This window comes from Odocoileus virginianus, chromosome 2 (assembly GCF_023699985.2).
Source record: "Odocoileus virginianus isolate 20LAN1187 ecotype Illinois chromosome 2, Ovbor_1.2, whole genome shotgun sequence".
Taxonomy (NCBI): Eukaryota; Metazoa; Chordata; class Mammalia; order Artiodactyla; family Cervidae; genus Odocoileus; species Odocoileus virginianus.
Genome location: NC_069675.1, coordinates 70,633,000 through 70,658,183, shown reverse-complemented (window position 1 = coordinate 70,658,183; position 25,184 = coordinate 70,633,000). Strand labels below are relative to the sequence as shown.

The following is a 25,184-nucleotide window of genomic DNA, read 5'->3' as shown; positions in this document are numbered from 1 at the left end:
TTCACCCTGCAGCCATCATTGTCTTTTACTGGAATTATCTGAACAGCTCTGCTTGCTGGAAAATTCTTTCCTTTTCCATCCCTTTCTCTGGGAAAAGTCTTGACTAATTCAACTTGGCCTTCACTTCCCAAGGAAATACACCCCCACCCCCAAACTTCGACCCCACTAGACTGAAGAAGGTTTCCCTACTATATGTTCCCATAGTTCCTCTTCTTTCCTTATTCATCAACTACACTTGTTAATATCACTTGTTCTATTTTTCAGTCCTTTATTGCAGGTTACCTCTTCCAGGGCAAAGAAATAATAGTCTTTTTCAGCATTCTGTTACCAGGGTCTACCACATTGTCAAGTACATTGCAGTACTCAATAAATAGTTGTGGAATGAAGCAATTCTGTCTAGCACCCATGGGCAATTCTCCCTTTTATCAAAATATTTTCTCAGCTGACTTTCAGTTTGTGAAATATTTAGATATTTAAATTTATATATAAAAGAACTATAAAAGTCAAGTGCATCGGTCTGTTTGTACTGTCCAACTAACCAGTGAAATGTTTCTCTGCAGAGGATCAGCCCAGGGTCCCTCAAATCACACTTACATGGTGGGGGTGTGTGTTTTGCTTTACAAAATAAAGAAGCAGTGAGTGGGGTGGTTAACAAGCTATCTCTAGGGTTGTACTGCTGGGTTTCAGTCCCAGTTTTCAGTTGTGTAAACTTGAGGAAGATATTTAACTTTCCATGACTCTGTTTTCCCATATGTAAAATAGGTATAAGTTTACACCAATTTCATAAGTTTTTAAATGTTTTCAGAGTGGCACCTTGTACATAGTAAACACCCAGCAAGTTATAGTTTTCAGATGTCTTTCTCTGGATGCACTCCATTTTGTTAATACCTCTTCTGAGGTGGTGTTGTTTTCAGTTGCTCAGTCATGTCAGATTCTTTGTGACTCCGTGGACTGCAGTGCACCAGGCTTCTCTGTCCTTCACCATCTCCTGGAGCTTGCTCAAACTCACATCCATTGAGTTGGCGATGTCATCCAACCATCTCGTTCTCTGTCATCCCCCGTCTCCTCCTGCCTTCAATCTTTCCCAGCATCAGGGTTTTTTCCAATGAGTCAGCTCTTGCATCAAACCAGTCAATGCAGTCTTCTGAGGTGTAAGCAGTCAAAATTAAACCCCAACCTCTATTTAGTCTGACCATGGCAAAAGTTACAAGGGGCTAACACCATACGAGATCTAGATTTTTACTAATTTCAATATAATCTAAGATTACACTTGGATAGTCTTTATTTTTTAGCAGCTATATCATACTGTTGAGTTATATTGACCTTGCATTTAACAAAACCTTCAGACCTTTCTGTGTGACCTTCTATCCAAATAGCACTTACCCTTTATGTCTCTGGACAGTTGATTTTTTTTTAAAGCAAATACAGAACTTTTAAATTGTTCCTATAAGTTTTAATTTTGTTGGTTTGGACCAAGTGTTTTAGCTCATACAGATCATTTTGAAGTTTGATAATATTCTATTATATTTGTTATTATTCTTAGATCTATCTCATCTGTAAGTTAAGTATGTCTTTAATGTTATATTTAAATCATCCATAAAGTTGTTGAACAGAAGAGACTTTCCTGGTGGTCCAGTGGTTGAGAATCTGCCTTGCAATGCAGGGGATGTGAGTTTGATCCCTGGTAGGGGAACTAAAATTCCCACTATGCCACAGAGCAACTAAGCTGGTGTGCCACAACAGCTGAGTGTCACAACCACTGACCCCAAGCTCTGCAAGGAAAGATCTGGCATGACACAGCAAAGTTCCCATATGCTGCAACTCAGACCCAATGCAACCAGATAAATAAATAAATATTAATACTTCTCCTCTTTAAAATTATTTTTTAAGTTATTGAATAGAAAAAGGCCAAGGCAAAATCAACATAACTTTAGTAAAATCTCTGTGAATCAGTATCAATGAACAGCAGCATTTTTCATATGTAATCCACTCAGCCTACAAATTCCCAACTTGTCTACAAATGTTCTGTAAAGATGACCAAAATGACCACTCCTTAATAAAGATGACTGCAAAAATTGGGCTCTAAGGAAATTTGCTGAGGCACTATTTATAAAAGCAAAAAATAAAAAACAACCTTAAAGTCCAATAAGGTCATTGATTAATACACTTTTTGTACATACTTTTGATGGACTACTCTTTACTATTACAAAACAAAAAAATAGAATTCTGCAGATTAATAGTTTCCAAACTTATTTTTAGCCATAGATATTGTAGAAATCTGGTGTGGTTTTCACTCTGATTTTTATTCCCTCCTCTGATTATATCACTGACTTTCTTGGGGGGAAATTTCCCTTTCTCACTGGGGTACCTTTAGTGAAACTATCTAATACTGTATCTTTTGCTTCCCTAGCCAGAGGGTGTATACCTGGCCTAACCTAGGACAGTGGGGCTGGCTCTGTTTTCTAGCAGCAAAGAAAAGTTGGAACAGATGCATTATAGCAGTCATGCCCTGATCAAAATGGCTCTTAATTTCTGCTGCCAGGAGCCCAGAGCACACTTGGCTTCTGCCCTTTCTGATTCTGATTTGTCACCTATGCTTTTGATATAGTGAACTCTCTGTTAGCTTCTAATGAACTGCATTTTTGCTTATGTTACCCAGGGTTAGTTTCTGTTGCTTGTAATTAAAAAAAAAATCAAACTCTAAAACCCTTAAAAAAGTTAAAGACACTTTAAAAATGCCAATACATAAAACAAAATAAAACAAGAGTGCTCTTACATGTGCGAGGTTTTCCCGGTTGGTTGCCTCTTGCCTGTATAATAAATTCATATGGCTCTACAAATGCCATGTAAAATAAGTCATCTTTCATGGATATAAAATCTCTCTTTGGTGATATGAAATATAAAGTTTTCTTCTGTCTCTATATCCTACAAGTCCTTTTTACTGTTTATTTGTTTTGTGTTTTGTTCTCTGTCCTTCATGTTAGATGCTTTTCTTAAAGGTTTGATTGACTGTTAGTTTATATTTAAAAGCAACTCACTAAAATGATTATCAGGAGTGTAAACAGGCGGGGCTTGTACCCGGTTCTTCTGTTTTTAACTCTACTCCTTACGTCTGAGGTTCATATTGCCTTTTCCTGAGCCTTTCTGGGGTTCTGCTGCCCAAATTGTCTTTTTTTCTTTGGCATCTTCTGTACGCACCTGCTTTCAGCTATTTTTTTCTCTACCAAATCAGTTACCACTCATCCATTTATTTTTCACCTTCCAAACATTTGTTGTCATTACTGCTCTTTTTATCTCCTCTTGTAATCACTTTATCTTTATGAATTTTTACCTTTCTTGTTCCTTTATTGTAATTTTAGTGTTTTTCAGTGGGAAGGAAGCACATAATAGTTGGGATTATTAAACTAGAAAACTCTATCTGCCTTTTCTATAATTTTCATATTTTACTTTTATATTGAAAGCAAATTAAAGGTATTTTTAACTCTAAAGTTAACAATCTTTCTAACAACCTCCTGTTTCTACCAATGGTCTGCAAATCTATTAATTGGTTCAAATAGGAAAGAAAAGCATTTACTCTGATTTGTCCTTAACAAACTCATACTGGCTCCAACTGTTCGTTTAATTACTTTCTAGGTGTTCACAGCAAGCAACTTTGTTTAACCAGAGGATTCTATTAATTGTCAATATTCACCCCCAACCTGGTAATTAGCAGAACTTACTCTTTTGTTTCATACAAGGTCAACCCTGTTTCAAGTCCTCTCTAGTTTCTCATGAATTTTTAAGGTTTATCAATAGTTACTCTTCAATCCATCTTCCAAGTCTGTCTTCTTAACATCTTAGGAAGAAATTTGTCTAGACATGGGCGGTTTTAATTATCAGTTTTGAATAAATTTTAAAAATTAAATGTATTAAAATAATCAGCTTTAATCAATTATGTTGCATTAATTCTCTCTTCGCAATGTGTTCTAAATCCTTTCTGTTTAAGGATTACAGTAGACTTTTTTGGGGATGAAATGCAGTGGGACCACTAGCATTCAAACACCTTTCTCATTTAAGCGAATCCAAAAGATGTGGGAGGGACTTCCCTGGTGGTCCAGTGGTTAGGATGCTGTGCTCACAGTGCAGGGGGCACAAGTTCAATCCCTAGCTAGGAAATAAAATCCTACATGTTGCATGATACAGCCAGAAAAAAAAAACAAAAGATGTGGGATACAGAACTCCACCTCCCACTGTAGAACCCAAAGGGGACAGCTCTTGTTCTCTACCAAAGGTATTAGCATGTGATCTTAGCTTGGTGAGTCAGATGCTACTGCACAGGATTTTTAATATTGAGGGAGGGATGTGAAGACAGGAAAGGAGAGACTTTTATTGTTGCAATACTAGAGGAGTCTAGAGTACTAATGTGGGGAGGGGTCATCCTTTCTGACACCAAGAGTGACAGCAGCCAACTGTGGTGGTGCCAATGATGATGGCCTTCTTCTAGTGGCATAATCTTGACTGTATTTGGATGCTCCATCTCTCTTGGTTCCTGGCTGAATTTTTATCTTGAGCTTCCCATTGACTCTGTGATCCTATACCATTCCAGTCAATTTCTTTTCTGCCTAAGTTAGCCAGAGTTAGTTTATGCTATTTGGACCAAGAGTCTTGACTAATACAGAGAAATTGGTGCTGGGAGACGGTTGTAGGCAACAGAACCTTGGGGAAATGGAAGGGAAAGGGACTATGCTAGCTGGTTACTTAAGACTGAGAGCAATAAACATGTTAGTATACAGTGTAGAGACGATATGTCCACGACATACCGTGGTAGAAAAATTAAAAGATAAATAAAGTCTTTGATTGTTGCTCATCAGAAGCAACTGTTTGCTCCTGCCAAACTACAGGAAAGTCAGAAAGAATTAAAGGACTGTGGATGATGTCACTTCTTCTGTTGGATCTAGTTTACTTAAACAAAAATAAATGACAAGCTCAAATTCTTAGATTTTCAGATCATAATAGAAATTGTAACATTTTCTAAGACTGTGACAAAAAAAAGAAACTCATTTCTCACAGAACAGAGGTAACTTAAAGCCAAACTCCATGAGTTGTCAAATGACCAAGTCCACTGAGTCCACAGCCTCACCAGGTCACTTATATGAACGGGCACTGATCAAGAAAGTGCTGCTCCTCAAGAACTACAGTGGGGATCCACGTGGATATTTGAAGAACTCGTGGACCCTTGTGCCCCTAAACCTCACTGGGCACATCACCAGTCCAAGCACAATCTGCCCCTTGTTTAATGAGGCTGTTATTGCTTTATGTGAAGCGTCACCAAAGGGAGTTATCGAGCAGAAGGAAGCCGATTATCCTTATTCTCTACTCCCTTCCCTCCTCATTAACTCCAAACATTTGACTAAAATTAGGTACCAGCACATCCAGGGAGGCCAATTATTAAGGATAACCTGGGATTAGTGATCAGAACATACTATAGACAAGGTGCACACACGCATAAACATCCACACACCAGGACTTGCTAATTTACAAGAAAACAGGGGAAACACACATGGGGGTGGATTTTCTAAAGAGGAAAAAACCCAAAATTTTAGATTCAGGCTGAATTTATTGACATGGGTATATTTCCTAGAAATTTGAATTTAACTTGTTGGCTTGTGTAGTTGGAAGTGTTTCTAAATATTTTCTTGGTGGGTTGCCTAAAACCTAGTCACAGTAGAAAACACTAAACAAAGCTGAGGTGCAGTAGGGTATAAAGTTGAGGACTAAATTCAAAGACCTTGGAAGATAGAAATATTGGAGTGCATTTATCACGTTCTCTTTCTGTGTCTTTAAGGTAGCCCAGAGAATGCTCATGAAGGAAGCCTTAGAGAGTGCTTTAGTGGCTATTCTAAGTAGGCCAGGAATGCCTGTGATATTGTACTATGGCAAAGCTCCCTCCCCCCTTATTTCAATCACGATGGACAGATCCTGGCTCAGCAGAGGCTGTATGTTGATGCTTAATTGCTAGTAATATGGGGACATAATTTCCATATAGGGCAGCAAGGTCAGCATGATAATGAGAGGCTTCACACCTTCACAGTTTTGTTTTGTTTTGTTTTTAACCATGGGTCCTCAGTACCAAAATAAATAATTAACTAGTGATATCTCATTTGATTTAAAATACATTTTAAAAAATAAAATTCAAAAATTTAAAAACCAGACTCCAGTTGAAAGCATTTGATTCAGGCAGAGGCTCCTGCAGTGGTCACTGGCTCTGGGATGTGGAACTGTTCTCTCCCTTTCAATCAGACCCTTCCAGTGCCTGGCTCCCAGGCCAGCCTGCATTGCTTCTCAGTGCCATGACCTCTACCACCACCTTCAAGGGCATCGACCTCAACAGGAGGAATAGCTCCTGGGTTTTGCAGCCTCCACAGCCCTCAGGTGGTGGATCCAGCTTTTCACTAGATATATATATATATATATATATATATATATATATATACATGTACATATATATATATATTTGTAATATTTATTTGAGCTTCCTAGGTGGCTCAGACAATAAAGAATCTGCCTGCAATTCAGGGAGATTTGAGTTTGATCCCTAGGTCGGGAAGATCCCCTGGAGAAGGGCATGGCTACACACTCCAGTATTTTTGCCTGGAAGAGTCCCATGGACAGAGGAGCCTGGCAGGCTACAGTCCATGAGGTCGCAAAGAGTTAGACATGACTGAATGGGACTTAGCACTCACATCTCAAGAATTTTAGGGTTTTTTTTCCCTCTGAGAAAAATGCCGTTGAAATTTTAATAGGGATTGCATTGTACCTGAAGGTCATTTTAGATACTATGGATATCTTTTCTTTTTTTAAACTTATTTAACTGCACTGGGTCTTAGTCGTGGCACACTGGTTCTTCTATCTTCGTTGTAGCGTGTGGGATCTTGGGTTGCAGCATGTAAACTATTAGTTGTGACCTCTGGGATCCAGTTCCCTGACCATGGATTGAACCCAGGCCCCCTGCATTGGGAGTGCAGAGTCTTAGCCATTGTACCACCAAAGAAGTCCCTGGACATCTTAACAATATTAAATTTTTCAATCCATGAACATGGATGTCTTTCTATTTATTTGTGTTTTCTTTAATTTTTTAAAGCCGCATTCTGTAGCTTTCAGTCTACATCCTAGGACTATTTTTATCTCTCCTCTGACATGTCATTTTTCTGTCTTCACTTACCTACTCTCCTAGACTGTCACTTTTCTAGATGGCAAGGATGTTCTTAGTTCTCTCTCCTCACTGCATATACAGAATCTCTTGCATGTAATAGGCTCTCGATAAATGCATGTTCTGTAAATTAGAACACAAGTCATCCTGACCTAACAGGCATCAGATATTAACAGGTTCAAAATCAAATTGACTTTTTTGGTTACATGCATGTTGGTATACATAAATAGATGTCTGAGCTTCTCCATTATTTTCACCTGAGAGTTGTTAAGCATCCTGTCACGAGACTAAAGTGAGCTGTCATCCCTGAGCCAGCAGAGAAAACTGGGCTGGAGATTTAGAAGCTGATAATTGGGCTGATTATCAAAGAGGAGTCTTGTGGCCTCCAGAGTCCAGGGAGTGGAAAAGGAGCCAGGGATTTCTAATTTCAGGGCTGCCAAAAGCTGAGCAGGTAAACCAGCATCATTTGGGGGGAGAATGAGGGGTGATTTCAAGGTTCACAGCCACTGCAAGGCAGTGAATAGACATGGCCAAGGAACCAGGGTTTGGCTCAGACTGGCCAGGGTAACTTCCTCAGAGTGTTGGCATCTGGCCCCATTGAGGTCCTAGGGCTCTACTTCCCCCAAGTGCCACTTTTCAGGTCTTACAGTTCAGCATCATCTTCAATTTTCTTCCCCAGTAGCCAGGTTTGCAACTTTCTGGAGGTGTTTTTCTTCCTCTCACCCAACTTCATTTAAACCACTCTTTAGCCAGGTTGGCCAGCCTCTGGTCAAGCCTGTTCCTTCTGGCTGTGGTTTGTTTGATGCAGTTCTCCTTAGCCATGGCCTGGAAAGCCAGATTTGATCTTCTGAGATCATCTATCTGATCAACTAGATGTTTGTTTTTTTTCCCCCCAGCTGTGCATTTTCCAGTGTTTTCTTTTCTAAGTCACATCTATCAATAAATGAAAATGACACAAAATGGGGCTTTCAAGTCACTTAGAGTGTGGGTGGGCTTGGGTCTCCCTGTGAGGGCAAGGATCACACTTGGAGATGGGAGGTAATTAGTGGGGAGTAGGTGCCTCCCGACAGCTGGGGGCAAGGAGAGAGTGCAAGGATGGAAGAGTCAGGCTAAGGGCATGATAAAGCTTGAGCTTCTTAACTGGAAGCAACATGGACATGCATTTGAGCTTCAAGTAGAAGAGGAAACTTCTCCAGGGACCATAGGGAGCCGCAGCCAATGAAGGGAGCCTGACCAGTCTGGAGAGAAAACACAGGGTAAACAAAAGGCAGAGAGGAGGATGACGGCCGGAGATCTGACTTAGTACTTCTAAACCTCAGCTTGTCAGTAATCAATATCTCAAACTTCACAAACTCTCTGGTGAACTCTGGTTTAGAGGAGGTAACAATCTGTCTGAAGTAGCCTTCTCCACCCTAGACACTCAGGTCCTGCTCTCCCAGCAGCAGGCAGCTCTGTGCCCCCTCTAGACACCCCTTCAAGCCAAAGCAGCCCTCAGGGATCTGGCTAAGAGCATGTTCCCCTGACCCAGCTCCTGAGGTGTCCTGTGTTATGGAGATGCCGTCTTCAGCCCTTGGATACTCATCTGCTACTGTATTTGGCTATGGTTTTTATAGACTGCTCTTTCCCTGCGGCTTCTGAGAAGTAGGTCAAGGTACCTGCTTTAAGGGAGAGGTGCCAGGGGTTCAAGTCACCAGGCCTGGAGTCAGGAATCCTGACTATTTCAAGCTTCACAGCAAATCAGCTACTTGACGTCTCAGGGGCCCATTCTCCCCTCCGGTTATCCTTCAGCCCTTCACTGGGTCTCCTGACATATTTTCCCTGAAGCTGAATTCTCTGGAGCTGTCACTTTCTCCCCTCTTGTGTCCCTCTGGAAGGCCCTTTAAAGCTGTTGGCCACTCAAGGCTGGTACCCAAGCAAGAGCTGCTGCATTTGTGTGACTGATGGGAAGATGAGAAGCTTCTGTGCAGATTTGGATGAGTTGGGGGGGAGGGGGTGCCGGGGGAGGGAGGGGGGCGTGGGAGGCTGGAGATTCAGGAAGCCGAAGTCTTGGATTAAAGAACAGGCCTGTTGGCATGGAATCTTGGGTACAAGTGAGGGACTTGTGTTTTGTGTGATGGTGGGAGACTGCTTCCTGCTCCTAAGCCTGCCTTTCTCTGTTATGCAGGGCAATTTAGTCTCTGGTTCAAAAGGAAACTGGGAATTGTGGTGCTTGCTCACGGCAGAGGGGATCCTTTGAGCTGCCGCAACAAAGGACATTGTTCAGAGTGACTGGGCTAATCAGGATAAGTTTGGCCAAAGAATAATAAGCTTTTCTAAGGCAAGTTCCTCTGGCCTGACCCAACCAGTCCCAGGAGGCCCCTGGGCTCTGACGGCAGTGGCTGCCACAGCAGGTGCACTGCTGTTGGCCCAGGAATGGGGTGGAAAGTAGAGCAACTGCTTTGGTCTGTTCAGCCCAAGACCCTCTCCAGTCCAAACCCAAGTAATGAGGGAGGGAAATATAGGTGAAGGGGAGGAGCAAATGCCAGTTAAATTGAGGGAAGGGGACACAGGATTGAACCTGCATCCCCTGCAATGGAAGGTGGATTATTAACTACTGGACCCCCAGGGAAGTCCTTGCTCTTTTGTTTTGACCTGTGAGCTGGAAGATTGTGTTCCAGCTTCCTTGTATGTAACATCGCTACCTTAGCCTTCTACAGCACCATCTTTTGCACATATTTTATCTAAACATCTTGATTATACTTCAGAGAAGCTGGGTATGGGCCAGATTCCTTCACCACTGAATGTATAGACCCAGAGGGACCTGAGTGCTCAGGCCAAAGCACCCCGGCAAAGGGTGCAGGCTGGCCAGAGTGACTCCATCCCTGGGCCTTTAGGGGCCACATACCAATGGGATCTAATTGGGAATACAGGTTAGGGGGAGGGGGAGGACCACTCCAGGCCTGGTTCAGTTATAAGGATCCAGAATCACTTTCCCAAAGGATGGTACCAACTAAAGTTGCCAGATAAAACACAGGTTGAATCTAAATTTCAGATAAAAAATTTTTTTAGTATAACATGTCTCCCATACTTCATGAGACATACACTAAAAGTTATTCCTTATTTATTCATAATTCAAATTTAATTGCTAAATCTGCCAGCCTTCGATCTAACAGGAAACCTTTGGACTGGATGCTCAAGGCCCTCCCGATATGGCCCCAGACCACCTTTCTTGCCTCCCTTCCTACTTGGCAGCTTGTGGGTATTTAGTTCTCAGACCAGGGATTGAACCTGAACAGTGAGAGCAGTGACAGCCCAGAGCCCTGACCACTAGACAACCCGGGAATTCCCCTCCCTTCCCATGTCTGTTCCTCATCCTTAACTCTGTTCCAACCAGATGAAACTACAGGCTGTGTCTCACATTCTCTCTCCCCTCTGCCATCCTGACCTTTGCAAACTGTTGTCCCTCTGGCTGAAATTATTAATGTTTACATATCTCCACATCTAATATCCTACCCATTCCTCAAAGTCCATAGTGAACATTTTTTTCCTTCCTGAAGCTCCATTCTGCTTCCTCTATGGATCTTCACCAAAGTAATTATTACACTTTATTATTATTTTTGCATGTCTCCCCTCTCCTGAGCACCTTCCATTTGTGCTTATAAAATTTGTGCTTATATACTCCATTTGTATGTATAAAAGAGATTAAACAGAGTTATCAGTAAATATTTGATAAAAAGAATGAATTAGCCTATCAGCCCTCTGAAAGTCTAAATAGGGTCTATATTGTAATGTCTAAATAAGGTCTGTGCTATATTGTATGTCTAAATGAGATCCGTGCTTCTTACGCACAATTTACCATATTCCTCCTTGTCATGTAATATTTTTATCCGCATTTGTCTTGTCATCTCTGCTAGAGATTTCACTCTAAAGGCAAACACTGTGTTTCCCACTGTGTTGCAGACACCAATGTTTAATGAATATATTTTGTGCTGCACAGATTGCAGGGGTAGGAGTATCTCTGCGTGTCCAGACCGAGCTAGACTCCACTCTCTTGCTTCTGCCCTGGTTCAAGGGCATAAGTGACTCTCAGTAAATCTCAAAGTCACCTGACCTGATCCTAGAACTGAACAACAGAAGATGAGCTTCTTGGAGCTACCCGAGGGTCTCCATTAAATGTGAGCTCCAGGAACCTTCTCAGAATTTCCCATGGGGCCCCTAAAACTTGCATGTGCTGCTAAGAGAGGTAAAGAGATAAAGGGACAGGTACAAAATTTGGAAACATCAAGCAAGTGGGAGACGGTGGTGAGGCCGTAGAGAAATGGGAAGCATGGGTTTGGGATACAACAGAGAGCACTGCTCCAAGAGTCCAGTGACCTGGATTCTCTCCCTGGCTCTGTCTTTGCCTTGGGTGAGAAAGGAAAAAAAAGGTATATATGAGTGCCAGTGTGTACTTACATAGGTTTTATATAAATTTTCTAACAGGTCTGTAAGAAGCTGAGGTTCAGATAGGGAGCTGACTGGCCTATGGACACACAGCACAGTGTACCGAGGAAAAGAACACAAATTAACCTCTCACAGCCTCCGTTTCCTCTTCACTAAAATTAAAGACATGATATCATCTTTAACGGTCAGTTCAGTTCAGTTCAGTTGCTCAGTCGTGTCCAACTCTTTGTGACCCCATTGACTGCAGCATGCCAGGCCTCCCTGTCCATCACCAACTCCCAGAGTTTACTCAAACTCATGTCCATTGAGTCGGTGATGCCATCCAACCATCTCATCCTCTGTCATCCCCTTCTCCTCCTGCCTTCAATCTTTCCCAGCATCAGGGTCTTTTGAAATGAGTCAGTTCTTTGCATCAGATGGCCAAAGTATCAGAGTTTCAGCTTCAGCATCAGTCCTTCCAATGAATATTCAGGACTGATTTCCTTTAGGATGGACTGGTTGGATCTCCTTGCAGTCCAAGGGACTCTCAAGAGTCTTCTCCAACACCAGAGTTCAAAAGCATCAATTCTTTGGCGCTCAGCTTTCTTTAGAGTCCAACTCTCGCATCCATACAGGACTACTGGAACAACCATAGCTTTGACTAGACAGAACTTTGTCAGCAAAGTAATGTCTCTGCTTTTCAATATGCTGTCTACGTTGGTCATAGCTTTTCTTCCAAAGAGTAAGCGTTCTTTAATTTCATGGCTGCAGTCACCATCTGCAGTGATTTTGGAGCCCAAGAAAAGAAAGTCTGTCACTGTTTCCATTGTTTCCCCATCTATTTGCCATGAAGAGATGGGACCGGATGCCATGATCTTAGTTTTCTGAATATTGAGTTTTAAGCCAAATTTTTCACTCTCCTCTTTCACTTTCAACAAGAGACTCTTAGTTCTTCTTTGCTTTCTGCTATAAGGGTGGTATCATCTGCATATCTGAGGTTATTGATATTTCTCCTGGCAATCTTGATTCCAGCTTGTGCTTCATCCAGCCTGGCATTTCGCATGATGTACTCTGCATAGAACTTAAATAAGCTGGTGACAATATACTGCCTTGACATACTCCTTTCCTCATTTGGAACCAGTCTGTTGTTTCATGTTGTTCTAACTGTTGATTCTTGACCTGCATACATATTTCTCAGGAGGCAGATCAGGTGGTCTGGTATTCCCATCTAAGAATTTTCCACAGTTTGTTGTGATCCACACAGTCAAAGGCTTTGCCGTAGTCAATAACAGAAATAGAGGTTTTTCTGGAATCCTCTTGCTTTTTCAATGATCCAGCAGATCTTTAAGGGTCTCTCCTCCTGAACTTCAGTTCTTACTGTCAGTCGCTCTGTCGTGTCTGACTCTTTGGGACCCCGTGGACAGCAGCACACCGGGCTTCCCTGTCCTTCACTATCTCCTGGAGTTTGCTCAAACTCATGTCCACTGAGTCGGTGATGCCACCCAATCATCTCATACTCCATCATCCCCTTCTCCTCCTGCCTTCAATGTTTCCCAACGTCAGAGGAACTTCTACTAGCAGAATTTTGAGGACAAACCCCTTCAACCATGCTGTAGATGTGAAATGGAGGCTGGGTAAGAAGCCTTAGGGAAGCCCTGAGCTGGGCTAGAATTTGTCTTCAGGCTGTGGGCATGAACCTTCTGCCTCTCTGTGTCTGAGTCCAGAGAGTGATCCCTGGGGCATAGGTAGAGAGTATCTTGGACATGGAGCATGTGAATTACACGTGTGAATCCGGGAGAGGAAGAGCAAGTGACTTCCTGCAGCGATTAAGGGGTAGGACGGGGTGCATTTCCTGCATTCTTGGCCCAGGAAGGACGCGATTTTGTAGTGAGCACTTGACCAAAGAGTGGCTGGGAGAGTAATAGCTAAGGGCTTGATTAGGGAACGGGGTTTATTTATTAAGGGAGCCAAGGGAGGGGGTGATACTCCCCCCACCCAATTCCTCTACTTGGCGCCCCCTGGCTTAGCCAACGCATTCTAGATAAATTTGGGGTAGGGGTGCTACATCTGCAGTTTTCAGCACCCCTGCTGACCCTCGGGGCCCCCGCACGTTATACGGGACATCTTAGCTGTCGGCCTAAGCATTCCAACCGGAGCAGGGCGGGTCACTTCCCATAGGGGACGCTGCCGCTGGAAAACGCTCCATCCAGCGCCTGGGGTCGACAGCCCAGGAAAGGTGCTTCTAAGGATCTGGGTTTCTAGGAGGGTGGGAATTGCAGGGGGCGGGGCGGGATGGGTGTGGGCGGGGCGGCCAGACAGTGACTGAGCCCGGGGGTAGGGACAATATTAGCATAGCCTCCGCCCCTCTCGGCGCAGCCCAGCCCAGAAACCAGAGCGGAGGCCGGCCGCGCTCAGCCCCGGCTGCTGAATGGGCGCGCGGCTCCCGGCCCCTGCCCTCGCGCGTTGGGCCCCCGCTCTCGCTCCCGAACCCGCTCCGTCTCCCGCTCCGCCCCGGCCTCCGCCGCCTGCCGCCATCCGCCAACCCGGCTGTGAATGAAAGGCCGGCGCCTCCGGGGGCTGGCTGCAGGCGACGCGGCCTCCCGGGAGGCGCTCGCCCCGCCAAGATGTACGGTAAGGAGGGCTCTCTGCCTCCGGGCTGGCAAACTTGCAGGACGCGTACCATTGTCCCCCTGCGGGGCCCCGGCGAGGCCAGGGGGTGCGGACTCTGTGCCCGGCTGGGCTCTCTCTGTCGCTCGGTGTGCGCGCGCCTGCGTTGGGAGGACAAAGATGCTCAGGACCGGAGACCCAGGGGTCCTTGTGCTCCTTCGGGCTGCATGTTTGAGGGCTCTGGGGCGCGTGGGCGGTGGTCCGTCGGGGTGCGGCGGGACTCGGGGCATCCCAAGCAGCTGGGTTTCGGGGAAAGCGAGTCTCTCTTGGTGCCGAGGAGACAGGGGGTGTTGGTGGAGGTGGTCGTGTGACAGCATTTGCAGAATTAACAAAAGCAGGTTGTGCTGGGGAGTTTTATGCGGGAAGCCGGTCCGGAATTGCGGGGAGACGCTCACTGGCTGCCTTGTGCGGGCTCCGAGGATGTGGGAGGCGGCGCCCGCGGTGCAGAGGGCCGGCCAGCGAGCCAGTTCTGGGAGACTGGTCTCGCCGCCCCTGGATGGACCTGGCCTCTGCTCTCCCCTGCCGCGCGTGGGACCCAAGCTCTCGAACTTCCGGGTATGCCCTCGGCCGTGCTGAAGGGGAGAGACGCTGCCGAGGGTGCTAGGCAGCTCTGGGTGGCCACCTCTGTCTGTCACCCGATCTCTCTTGCCCCCTTCCACGGTCATCCCCTCAACTGATGTGCAACAGTTAGCCAGACCCTCATGATGCCCTGCTCTGCCTTAAAAATTTCCAGGAATTCCTCTGGGTTTGGAGGCAGTGTGGGTGAAGAAAAGAGCACTCGGGGTCCAGATTGCAGCCTGGAGGAATGGAGTACAGGAGACCCAGACCAGTTTGGAAATCAACTGCATTATAGAGCCTCCAGCTGCTGTGTGTGTGTCAGAGACAGAGACAGAGAAGAGAGAGAGGATACCCATGGACCAAAGTCGTCAGAACTCAGGCTCTGGTAGCTATTTAGGGCCAACAGAAGAGCTGGAGCTATGCTCAGCTCCCACCCCCGCAGCCAGGTAGGGGCTCAGGTGGCAGCCAAGAGGTGAGTGTTGGAAGAAAAGCACATTCTGGATTTAATCCATCACCAAGTCTGCTTGGCTGCCTCACTCTGCAAACACTGAGTCACAAAGTTTGTTGGAGGCACTGGAAGCTGAGAGCGGAGTACAGAGAGGCTCAGCAGTCGGTGGGCCTCGTTATTTAGAGACACTCCACCTTATGATCAGCCTCCTCTCCTGCCCGCTTTGGTCACACATGTGCATTTCTGAACCATGGGGAACATCAGCAGATCCCTTCAGCAAGTATCCTTTCTCTCCCAATGGGCCGAGGTCGGGGAGTGGAGTGGGAGGGGATTGACTTCACAGCGTGTGCTGCTGGCCAGTGGGGACTCGGCAGAAATGGTAGCAAGGCAGTTATGTTTTATAAGCTAGAAGCTTGTGAGGTTCCCAGGAGAGAGCTATATTTTCTTACTCTCTGTCCCCCCCCTCCCCCCCCATTCTCTTCTGCAGAGTGAGCAGCCCAAGGCTGCAGATCACTTGACAAAAGCATGTGACTGCAGGGGCACCTGCAGTGGGGAAGGAGTTAGGACAAGGCCCATCAGAGTGGGTAAGAATTAGGAGTGCTAGTTCTGCTGGGTCACCTGGCAGCATTCAGTCCAAGACTGTTTGATGACTGATCCCAGGATACCTGAGCAGTGGGGGTCCCAAACTACCCTTGTTGCATGAGGCAAGTCAAGGAAGAGTTGGATGGTACAGAAAGGTGAGCAGGGAAGCTGGCGTATCTGGGTGCTATTTTTGGATACATCACAGATTTTCAGGTCTCTTTTATAATATGTTCTTATTCCTCCAGACACAAACAGCGACGGTCCTCACCCCTGAATCATTCATAGAAAGGTTATAATGAAGGAATCCTCTGGGCAGTTGCCTGCAGCAGAGTCTCACCAGTGCTGGCTGGGAGATAATCACTGAGTTTTTGTGCAAAGCCTTGTCTCAGGAGTTGTGAGAGGCACCCACTCTCCAAGGGGAGGGCTCGTTGGCCTGGATTTTAGTATTTTCTTAATGCTTTGCAAAGAAAGGGTCCATGTCATACTTTCAATCATTCTGTCCTCAGAGGCAGTTGAATGATGAAATAAGAAGTGAATGGGGAGATTGGGAAGGTGTAGAACAATAGACTTCTTATATTTGGTTCTTATTTTTCTAGTGGTTTATCCAGGGTGATATAGTTATATAGAAAGGAGCAAAATGAGAATAGGGACTTCCAAGCCCAGTACTCCTCCCCTAATGCCCTAGGTAAGTGCTCATTAGGAAAATGCCACCAGGGATTTCATTAACTGATGGGCAGTGAGGCCCCTGTGTGGAGCCAACAGTCACCTAAGAGCTTTAGGTAAAGGTGTCCCTTGACCATGTACCTGGTTACAGGATCCATTGTCAATGTGCATAACCTCACTCCCATTGCTGCCTCTCAGCTGCATGGTGATGCCAGACAGGTCTTCATCTCCCCTCTTGTTTCCTCCTCACTTCCCTTGTCCTCGACATCTCAGTCTCTCTGGGTCCTCAGTTTCCCCCATCTTCTTCCTCCCATCTATGGGAGAATAAGGGTCCCTTGTCTTTACTAGAGGACACGGTATCATCTGGGACAGAAAGAATCCTAGACCTGGCATCAGCCCACCTCAACCCACAGTCAGATCATGGCTATTTTACCTTAGACAGGTGGGTTTGTCTCTTGGAATCACATCTCTGTATTAAATAACAAGATACCTATGTATCTCCCAGTTCTGTGCAAGCCTCAGGGCTGGCCCCTGGATGTGACAGTGCATTATAGGAGGTTCTGCACTCACAAGACAAATCACTCAAGAGCCTGTGCCCTTCAGGTCCTCCTGGGCCTTTGCCCTTCTCTCTTCCTCTCTGAGGCTCCTGAAGATGCGTGTTTGCATCATCTCCCCAACCTCCCACTTTAACACACAAGTCACCTTGACCTAGCTAACCACTCAAGCCTTTGAACCACGTCTGCTTCCCTTCACCAGACTTAACCATGCCGCTCTGAACCCTCACTCATTCCTAAACCCCAGTCACTGTTTGGAAATAGCTCTCCAAAAGGCCACAGGTGACTCCCCATAATCTTGTTTATACCTATGAATGTAGATTGACAAGGAACCTGGGAAAATAAAAGCACTTTATACTGGAGCAGGAAGACTGGGCAAATTCTCTGCAAAAAATGGATTCCCATTAGGTTTTTCTGTGTGTGTGTATATGTTAGAATTACATAATTAGAAGTTTCCCTAACCCTTTCCCCAGGGATGAGGCCACAGTGGTCTTGCCTAGAAGCCCCTCACTGACACCCCGAGGTGAGGCCAAGCTCTCTAAGAAATGCTGCCCTCGGAATCAGGGCAGCTGGATGTGAAGACGATTGGGATGGCTTTTCCCAGAACCCCTGTCTGGGTGGCCCCATCCTCCTAAAACTAAAGCTGCCCTAACGAACCCCTCCTCACCTCTAGGTGCTGCCCCATCCCCAACACATGCCTTTCTTCATGCTTTGTGATCCAGAAAGCTGACTGTAGGGAAAACAGCCATGGCACACAGCTTCCTGTAAATGTGCCTTACAGAGCGCTTGTGTGTGACTTGTGGATGGTGGGGAGACATGCAAGGGGGGGCTGACTCCACCTGTGACACAACGGCTCACCTTTGCAGACAGCTCCATGGAGTCCTGCTGCTCCTCATCACAGGAAACTCCCACAACATGCACACACACACACACACACACTCCACCCTCGTCCCCTGAATCCTTGAGGCAGCCCCGAGGTGCAGCATATGGTTCAAGTTGGGGTTGTGAGACTCTTCCCCCCTTCCCCTCTGACCCCTGTATTCCCCTTAGGAGGGAATTCAGGATGAGTAGAGCCTGTTTTCTCTCTTGCTGCTCACAGTTCAGTGATTTCAAACAGTTGCAGTTTTCTTCTTGCACATAAATAAAAACAAAAAGTTCATATCACCTTATGGAAAACCTGGAAAATTGAGGAGGGGAAAAAAACCACTGCAATCTTACCACTAGAACTACCCTTATACGCTGTTTTATAAATCACCCCTGAGATTTTGTGCTCACCTGCCTTGCCCTTTGGTTTCTCTTTCTCTTGCCTGATCCTGGCGTGGTAGCCTGGTTGTGGTGGCGCCTCTGCCCTCAGACATCCTTGAACTTGACTTTCTGAACCTGTCTCCTGGCTCCACAAGATAACAATGCTTGTTTCATGGCAAGGATTAATCAGGGTCAGAGAGTTGCCCTCACTCTCTCTCTCCTCCCCTTTCTTCAACTTTCTCTTGTCTCTCTGTTTCTTAGTTTTAAAACAGGTGCAAAAATAAAATAAATGAAAACTTATGTCTCAAAGCTCAATAACAGTGCTTGTGATGCTGTTCCTGGTATAAAAAAAGAAAAAAAATCTACTTGAAAAGCATCTTTTGGGAATTCCCTGGTAATTCAGTGGTTTGGACTCTGCACTTCACTGCAGGACGTGAGGGTGGGGTGGGGACGGATTCGATCCCTGGTCGGGAAACTAAGATCCTGCAAGCCACGGCACACTGCCAAAAAAGAAAGAAAAGCATCTTTTCCGCACCCCCCTCTGGTAGTCATCCAATCTTTCTAGAAAACCTGGAAAGCACAATAAACTATAAGCAAGTATAACTGCTTTTACTGTTTTGATATCTTTTCTTTCATGCATTTGTTTATGTGGTTAGAATTATTCATTTCCTATAATCTGGTATTTTATTTTTTTTCTACTTAACTTTACATATAAGCATTCCCCCAGCCCCAAGTTAACACAGAATCACTGGCTGCCATTTTTAATGCCCTGTAACAGTCCACTTAATGGACATATAATTTCCTTATTGTACATTTAAGTTGTTCATAAAGATTCAGTATTATAACCCTGGGAGGAGTCCCTGGTGCCCAGGGCTCTCTCTGGACTTCGGAATATGTCCCTAACCCTCCAGTGAGTTGGGGTTTCCCACGTGGCTCAGCAGTAAAGAATCTGCCTGCGATGCAAAAACTGCAGGAGATGTGAGTTAGATCCCTGTGTTGAGAAGATTCCCTGGAGGAGGGCATGGCAACCCATTCCAGTATCCTTGCCTGGAGAATCCCATGGATAGAGGAGCCTGGCAGGCTATAGTCTGTGGGGTCACAAAGAGTCAGACATGACTGAAGCGACTTGCATGCATGCATGAACACACACACTAATGTGTATAGACATTTTAAAGCTTTTACATATTGTCAAATTGTTTTCAATTTGTATTGATTACACCAGCAGTTATGAGAGTACCTATCTCCTTTCACTCTCAAAAGCTTTAAAGATTGAGATTTTTTCCCTTATCTTTGTTAATTTGATAGCAAACAACATTTTAACTTGTATTCTTCATTACTAGTGAAGTTAAAACTTCCTATGTTTTCTAACCTTTTGCGTTTTAGTGAATTGTCATATGAATATGACTAGTTTATTTATTGAGGATTTAACCTTTTGTCTGTCATTTGCTTTATGCTTTGTATTTTGAAGGGAAAGAGACATGAACTGTCAAGTATTTGGAGAGTATCAACTTTATATGATACCACACTGAGCATCAAAAAGATGCCAATTCCAGTGGGCAAACGAGTTGTAACAACCTGCAAAAAACTTAACAATACAGAGACAGGTTCAGTAAAATTACACAGTTTTGCAGGGTGGAATGGAGTTACTCTTCAAACAGTCAGCCAGCAACATTTTGATTTGGAAGAGACCCCTGGGAGGTGGAACCATTAGAGAGCTTCAGAGGACCGCAAGCGTTTGTGTGAGGGTTTGAGGGCTGTCAGGGTGGGTACCCGGCGGGGCGGGCGGGGCGCCAGATAGACACAGCAGTGTCAGTGCACAGAGGCGGGGAACGAAGACGTCCAGGGGCAGTTAGCGGAGCTACCTGGGACTGGGCAGAGTTCAGGTGATGAAGTGTGTGATGAGAAGGAGATTTTGTCAGGATAAGGAGTTTTCCATTCATCCCTCTGAGCAGTAGGAGCTGGGGAAGAGTTTGAAACTGTCCAATGGCTGATTTTGCTCAACTGATGCTTTAAAGAAATGAAAACTAGGGGGCACTGTGCAGAATGTACGTGGGCGGGGGTGGGGGGGGTGATGGGAAGGTGAAGAAAAGAGAAAGAGATAGATGCTACAGCTGCAGGAGTGAGAAAGTTTTGGACCAGTTACAACTGTGCATATATAGTAGAAGATGTTTGCCCCTTAAAAAAAATAGTGATGGGTGTGGGTGGGTGAGAGTGGGCGCAGGTGGGGATAAGGTAAATTGAAACTTAAAAAATTACCGTGGTACATAAAATGTGGGTTATATAAGAAGATGTAAAAAATAGTTTGTTTATTTTTAAATAGGTGCTAAATTACCTCAAACAGTACATTTATTATAATCTAGCTAGTACTAAAGAGGATTTGGAGCATATATTTTACACATGCACATACATACACACACACACACACACACACACACACACACACACACACACACTGTGCTACAATAAAGAGATCAACTCAAAGAAAATCTAAGAGTAAAACAGAAGGAAAAAAGCCAAAAATAAAGTCATATCAGGGAAAAAGTACCTACCACCTAGCCCTGTTGCAAATTCAGTTTTGAGCTTCCTGTAGCTCACAGGAGAAAAGTCATTTGCAAAACTCATGGCATCTATAAATTTTTTTTTTTAAAGCAGTTGTTTAGGACAAATACAGCTTTTTGAGATGCTACAATAAATTCCTCCTGGAGTTCCTCCTTAAGAAGGAGATATTTCAAAAGTATTGACCTAAATTCTATTTTTCTTTTGAAAATATAGTTCCTCTCATTGGCTGTATCCCAGTTTGTAGAGTATGAAAGAAAAGAAAGAAAGAGAAAGTCGCTCAGTCATGTCTGACTCTTTGCAACTCCATAGACTATACAGTCCATGGAATTCTCCAGGCCAGAATTCTGGAGTGGGTAGCCTTTCCCTTCCCCAGGGGATCTTCCCAACCCGAGGATCGAACCCAGGTCTTCCGCATTGCAGGCAGATTCTTTACTTGCTGAGCCACAAGGGAAGCCCCTTGTAGAATATGAAGACTGGTCCAAATTGGAGTTTGTGGGTTCTGACTCCTCCCTCAGAAATTGCTGGAGACTCTGCTCATGGCTTCCTTCCTAGTTTAGATGAGCCAGGACTTGCCGAGGCTCTCGCCCACCTTCGAAGCTGTGGATGTTATTTTCTCCCTTCATGGATGAATGTCACTCTGCATGTCTTTTGAGAATTGCTCCCTGGAGAAGCCATTCTTGCCTCTACAATCCATGGAAGCTGTCTATCCCTCTCATTTGCTTGCCTTACAGTAAGTTCCCTACATACGAACCTTCAAGTTGCACACTTTCAAAGAGGCAAATGTGTATCTGGTTCCAGCAAGGAACCTGCACCTGTGCCATCATGGCATGAGTGAAATTGCAGCTTTCCTTCCATCTCCTTTTGCTGAAGCTCCTTCCGCTCTACCATCTCCCACCTTGTCTCCCTCCTCCAGTCAGTAACTCTTCTTGCCTGTTCACTTGAAGCCAGCTCCTAGATACTAGCTGTTGTACTGTACTACTGCACTTTTCAAGGTTCTATACGCTAAGATTTAAAATGTTTATTTTTGGTGTTTGTTTTTTATGTATGTATTATTTATGTGAGAATTATTAGAAACCTATTACAGTACAGTACTACATAGCCAATTGTGTTAGTTGGGTGCCTAGGCTAACTTTGTTGGACTTATGAACTTGATCTTCGAACCAAACTCACTTGTATGTAGGGGACTTATTATATTTTAATTCACTGCACAGCCATTGACCACAATCTAGTATTCCTCTTGTCTGTGTTTCCCACCGTTCACTTCTCTTGTTCCCTTCTGCATCTTTAGGGCACAGAGCACTGCCTGGTGAAGAGCAGATGCTCGAAAACCTACTTTTTGATCCTTCTTGAATGAATGAACCCTGAGCTAGAGGTCTTTTCTAAAATTTATCTCCTTATAACTTCGTTTCCATCCATTGGGCACCACTATATGCCAAGCAGTAGTCTAAGCACTTTTTAAGTATTTACTGATTTTTTTTGTTGTTCAGTGGATAAGTCATTTCTGACTCTTTGTGACCCTTTGGACTGCAGCACACCAGGCTCCTCTGTCCTCCAGTATCTCCTGGAGTTTGCTCAAATACATGTCCATTGAGTTGGTGATGTTATCTAACCCCCTCATCCTCCGCTGCCCCCTTCTCCTTTTCCTTCAGTCTTCCCCAGAATCGGGGTCTTTTCCAATGAATCGGCTCTTCTCACCAGGTGGCCAAAGTATTGGAGTTTCAGCTTCAGCATAAGTCCTTCCAGGGTTGATTTCCAGATATTCAGGGTTGATTTCCTTTAGGATTGACTGGTTTGATCTCCTTGCAGTCCGAAGGACTTTCAGGAATCTTCTCTAGCATCAGAATTCAAAAGAACTTATTGATTTAATCCTCCCCAAATTCTGGGGATTGGGAATTATTATTCTCATTTTAGAAATGAGAAAATTGAGATACTGAGAGTTTTAGTGACCCACCTGTGGCTGCACACTTATGTGACTGCACTGGGATTTGGACCTCGGCATTCCAACTCCAGAGTGGGCTCACCCCTGCCCCAACTCCTACACTGCTGTCCCTAGAATATTCCAGATGTTTCAGAGAATATGGGTCTTTCCTTTGCAGAGCTCCATGTACCGCAGAGAGTGGCACATGTTAATCTGGGGAGAGAAGAGAGTGCACACAATAGGCATGAACTCCTGAGGGGACATGCCTTCTGTTTGCTTACAGGCCGGTCAGCAGAGAAGCTAGGAGCTGTCACTTCTGGTTGGAGCCTCTGCTTCTTGGCAGCCTGCCCACCTCCTTTATGACTGTTTACTTTGTCAGAGAGAGAAAGGGCCCCAGGAAGAGTCTGTGGACCTAGATGAGGAAAGGGTAAGTAAGAGAGGAGTCAGGAGAGTAGGCTGAGTGGAAGACAGAAGGCAAGTGCCAGGGACGTCATGAAAAACGGGAGCATGGGCTGCCTCTCATGTATACCTGTGGTTTATTCACATTGAGGTTTGACAGAAAACAACAAAATTCTGCAAAGCAATTATCTTTCAATTAAAAAATAAAATTAATGATCCGGAAAACAAAGAGAGACAGATGGGCAGAAGGGTGGGGCTGTCAACCAGCACTGAGTCCCACACATGCCTGCTTTGCATTGTTCTTAACAACAAGGTCCCAAGTCAGGGCTTGGAGAACCGAGAAAGACTCTAGAGATCGAGACGTTTGTTCACGGGAGGAGCGTCTGCTTTTCTGATAGTTTGTTCATGAATTTAAAACTCCTTCCCTACATCTTCAGGTGCACCCAGTCTAGAAGCAGCGATTGCTGCCTCTGAGAGGTGGGGTTGGGACTTGGCTGTGTGTGTGAGAGGGATGGTGGTCCAAGTCCCCAGTGGCCACCTGCAAGCCTTAAGTCCCTAGTTCCTCTCTCTGAGCGTATTTCCTCCCCGATAACAATGGGGATAATTAATTTGCTCTGTATGTGCATGCTGCATTCTTAGTCACTTCAGTCATATCCATGTCCAACCCTTTGCGGCCCTATTGACTGTAGCCCACCAGGTGCCTCTGTCCATGGGATTCTCCAGGCAAGAATTCTGGAGTAGGTTGCTATGCCCTCCTCCAGGGGATCTTCCTGACCCAGGAATGGAACCCTCATCTCTTACGTCTCCTGCATTGACAGGCAGATTCTTTACCACTAGCAACACCTGAGAGAGGGGGTCAAATGAGAAAATGTATTTACTTTACAAAACATGGTACCTATGAAGGGGAATATTATCACCATCTGAGTAATTCTTGTGGATGCTTCTGGGGCATGGCCATGCCCTCTCCAGAAACAGTGATAATCCCTGCTTATGAGGATGCATTATGTCATACTTTGACTGTATTTGTTAAAATCCTTAGACAGAAGTTTTGGGTAATAAGAATATAAACTCGAGAGCTGCTGCAGAAATGGCAAGCTGAGCCCCTGACCCTGGGAAGTCTGCCTGCCAGATGGGAGCCCTGAGAGGGGGCATAACGCCCATTCTGTTGAACACTTGCTTGTCTCCTAGAAGACCATCCACAGATTGGTGGGCCATGACTGTGTCCCTCTCATCTCTGTACCAGAAAGATGAGAAAATCTCTTAGACCACAAAGAGGACAGGAATGACATCTTCATCTAAGTCCTTAGAATATGCTAAATCCTTATGCGTTACTAAACTGTAGCGATGTTTAGTCATTTGGTGCACTGTCCGCACTCAGAACAACCATTATGGTGGTGGATGTTGTTACATCAGTGGCTGAGCTGGGAACACAGAGATTCAGAAGACCAATCATCTGGCCAAGGTCACACAGCTGGGTGAAGTTCATTCTCTCCACTGTCTCCTGAGCAAGTGGTCACAGAACTGCATGTGAGATTAAAACACTGCTTTTGTACCTGATGGCGTTGACCAGTATCTTATGCCAAACAGCACATTTCCCCACAAGAGAATTCCAAACAGAATATTTTAGTAGCTTGTACGTAGTTTATTTGTGGCTTTACATCTAGGAATATGGCTGCCTGGTGAGGACTTGGAAGCTCAGTGCCCTAATGCACATCCTGAAGTCTGCCTATAAATCTGAGAATTAGGATTTCTGGGCTCAAATGCCAACTTTTTCCTTACCCTATAGAATGACTCAGGTAAATTCAAGCACCTGGGAACCAGGAGATTCGTAGCTTGGTAGGGCTCCAAGCTTCATCATAACTATTTGGAAAGACTTCTCTCCATATCCAAACTTTGTTTTCAGGTGAATGGCATGTGAAATAGCATTTATAAATCAGAACCTCTAAGGTACAAGCACATTTATAAAGACCTTGGGTGAAGATCTCTAGAAAGGCCCTGCTT

At 44.9% G+C, this 25,184-nt stretch overlaps 1 protein-coding gene across 4 annotated transcripts in view; it reads left to right on the top strand.

Moving 5' to 3' along the window:
• Positions 1-13,947: 13,947 nt before the first annotated feature.
• Positions 13,948-25,184, top strand: part of EFR3B (EFR3 homolog B) — a 95,495-nt gene continuing 84,258 nt past the window's right edge. For 3 of the 4 annotated variants that reach the window (XM_070450852.1, XM_020870442.2, XM_020870440.2), the window contains exon 1: positions 13,948-14,221. In XM_070450852.1, the coding sequence (XP_070306953.1) occupies positions 14,215-14,221 (7 nt within the window). In that variant the 5' untranslated portion in view covers positions 13,948-14,214. The remainder of the gene's footprint in view (positions 14,222-25,184) is intronic. The other variant, XM_020870439.2, reaches the window with a different exon arrangement.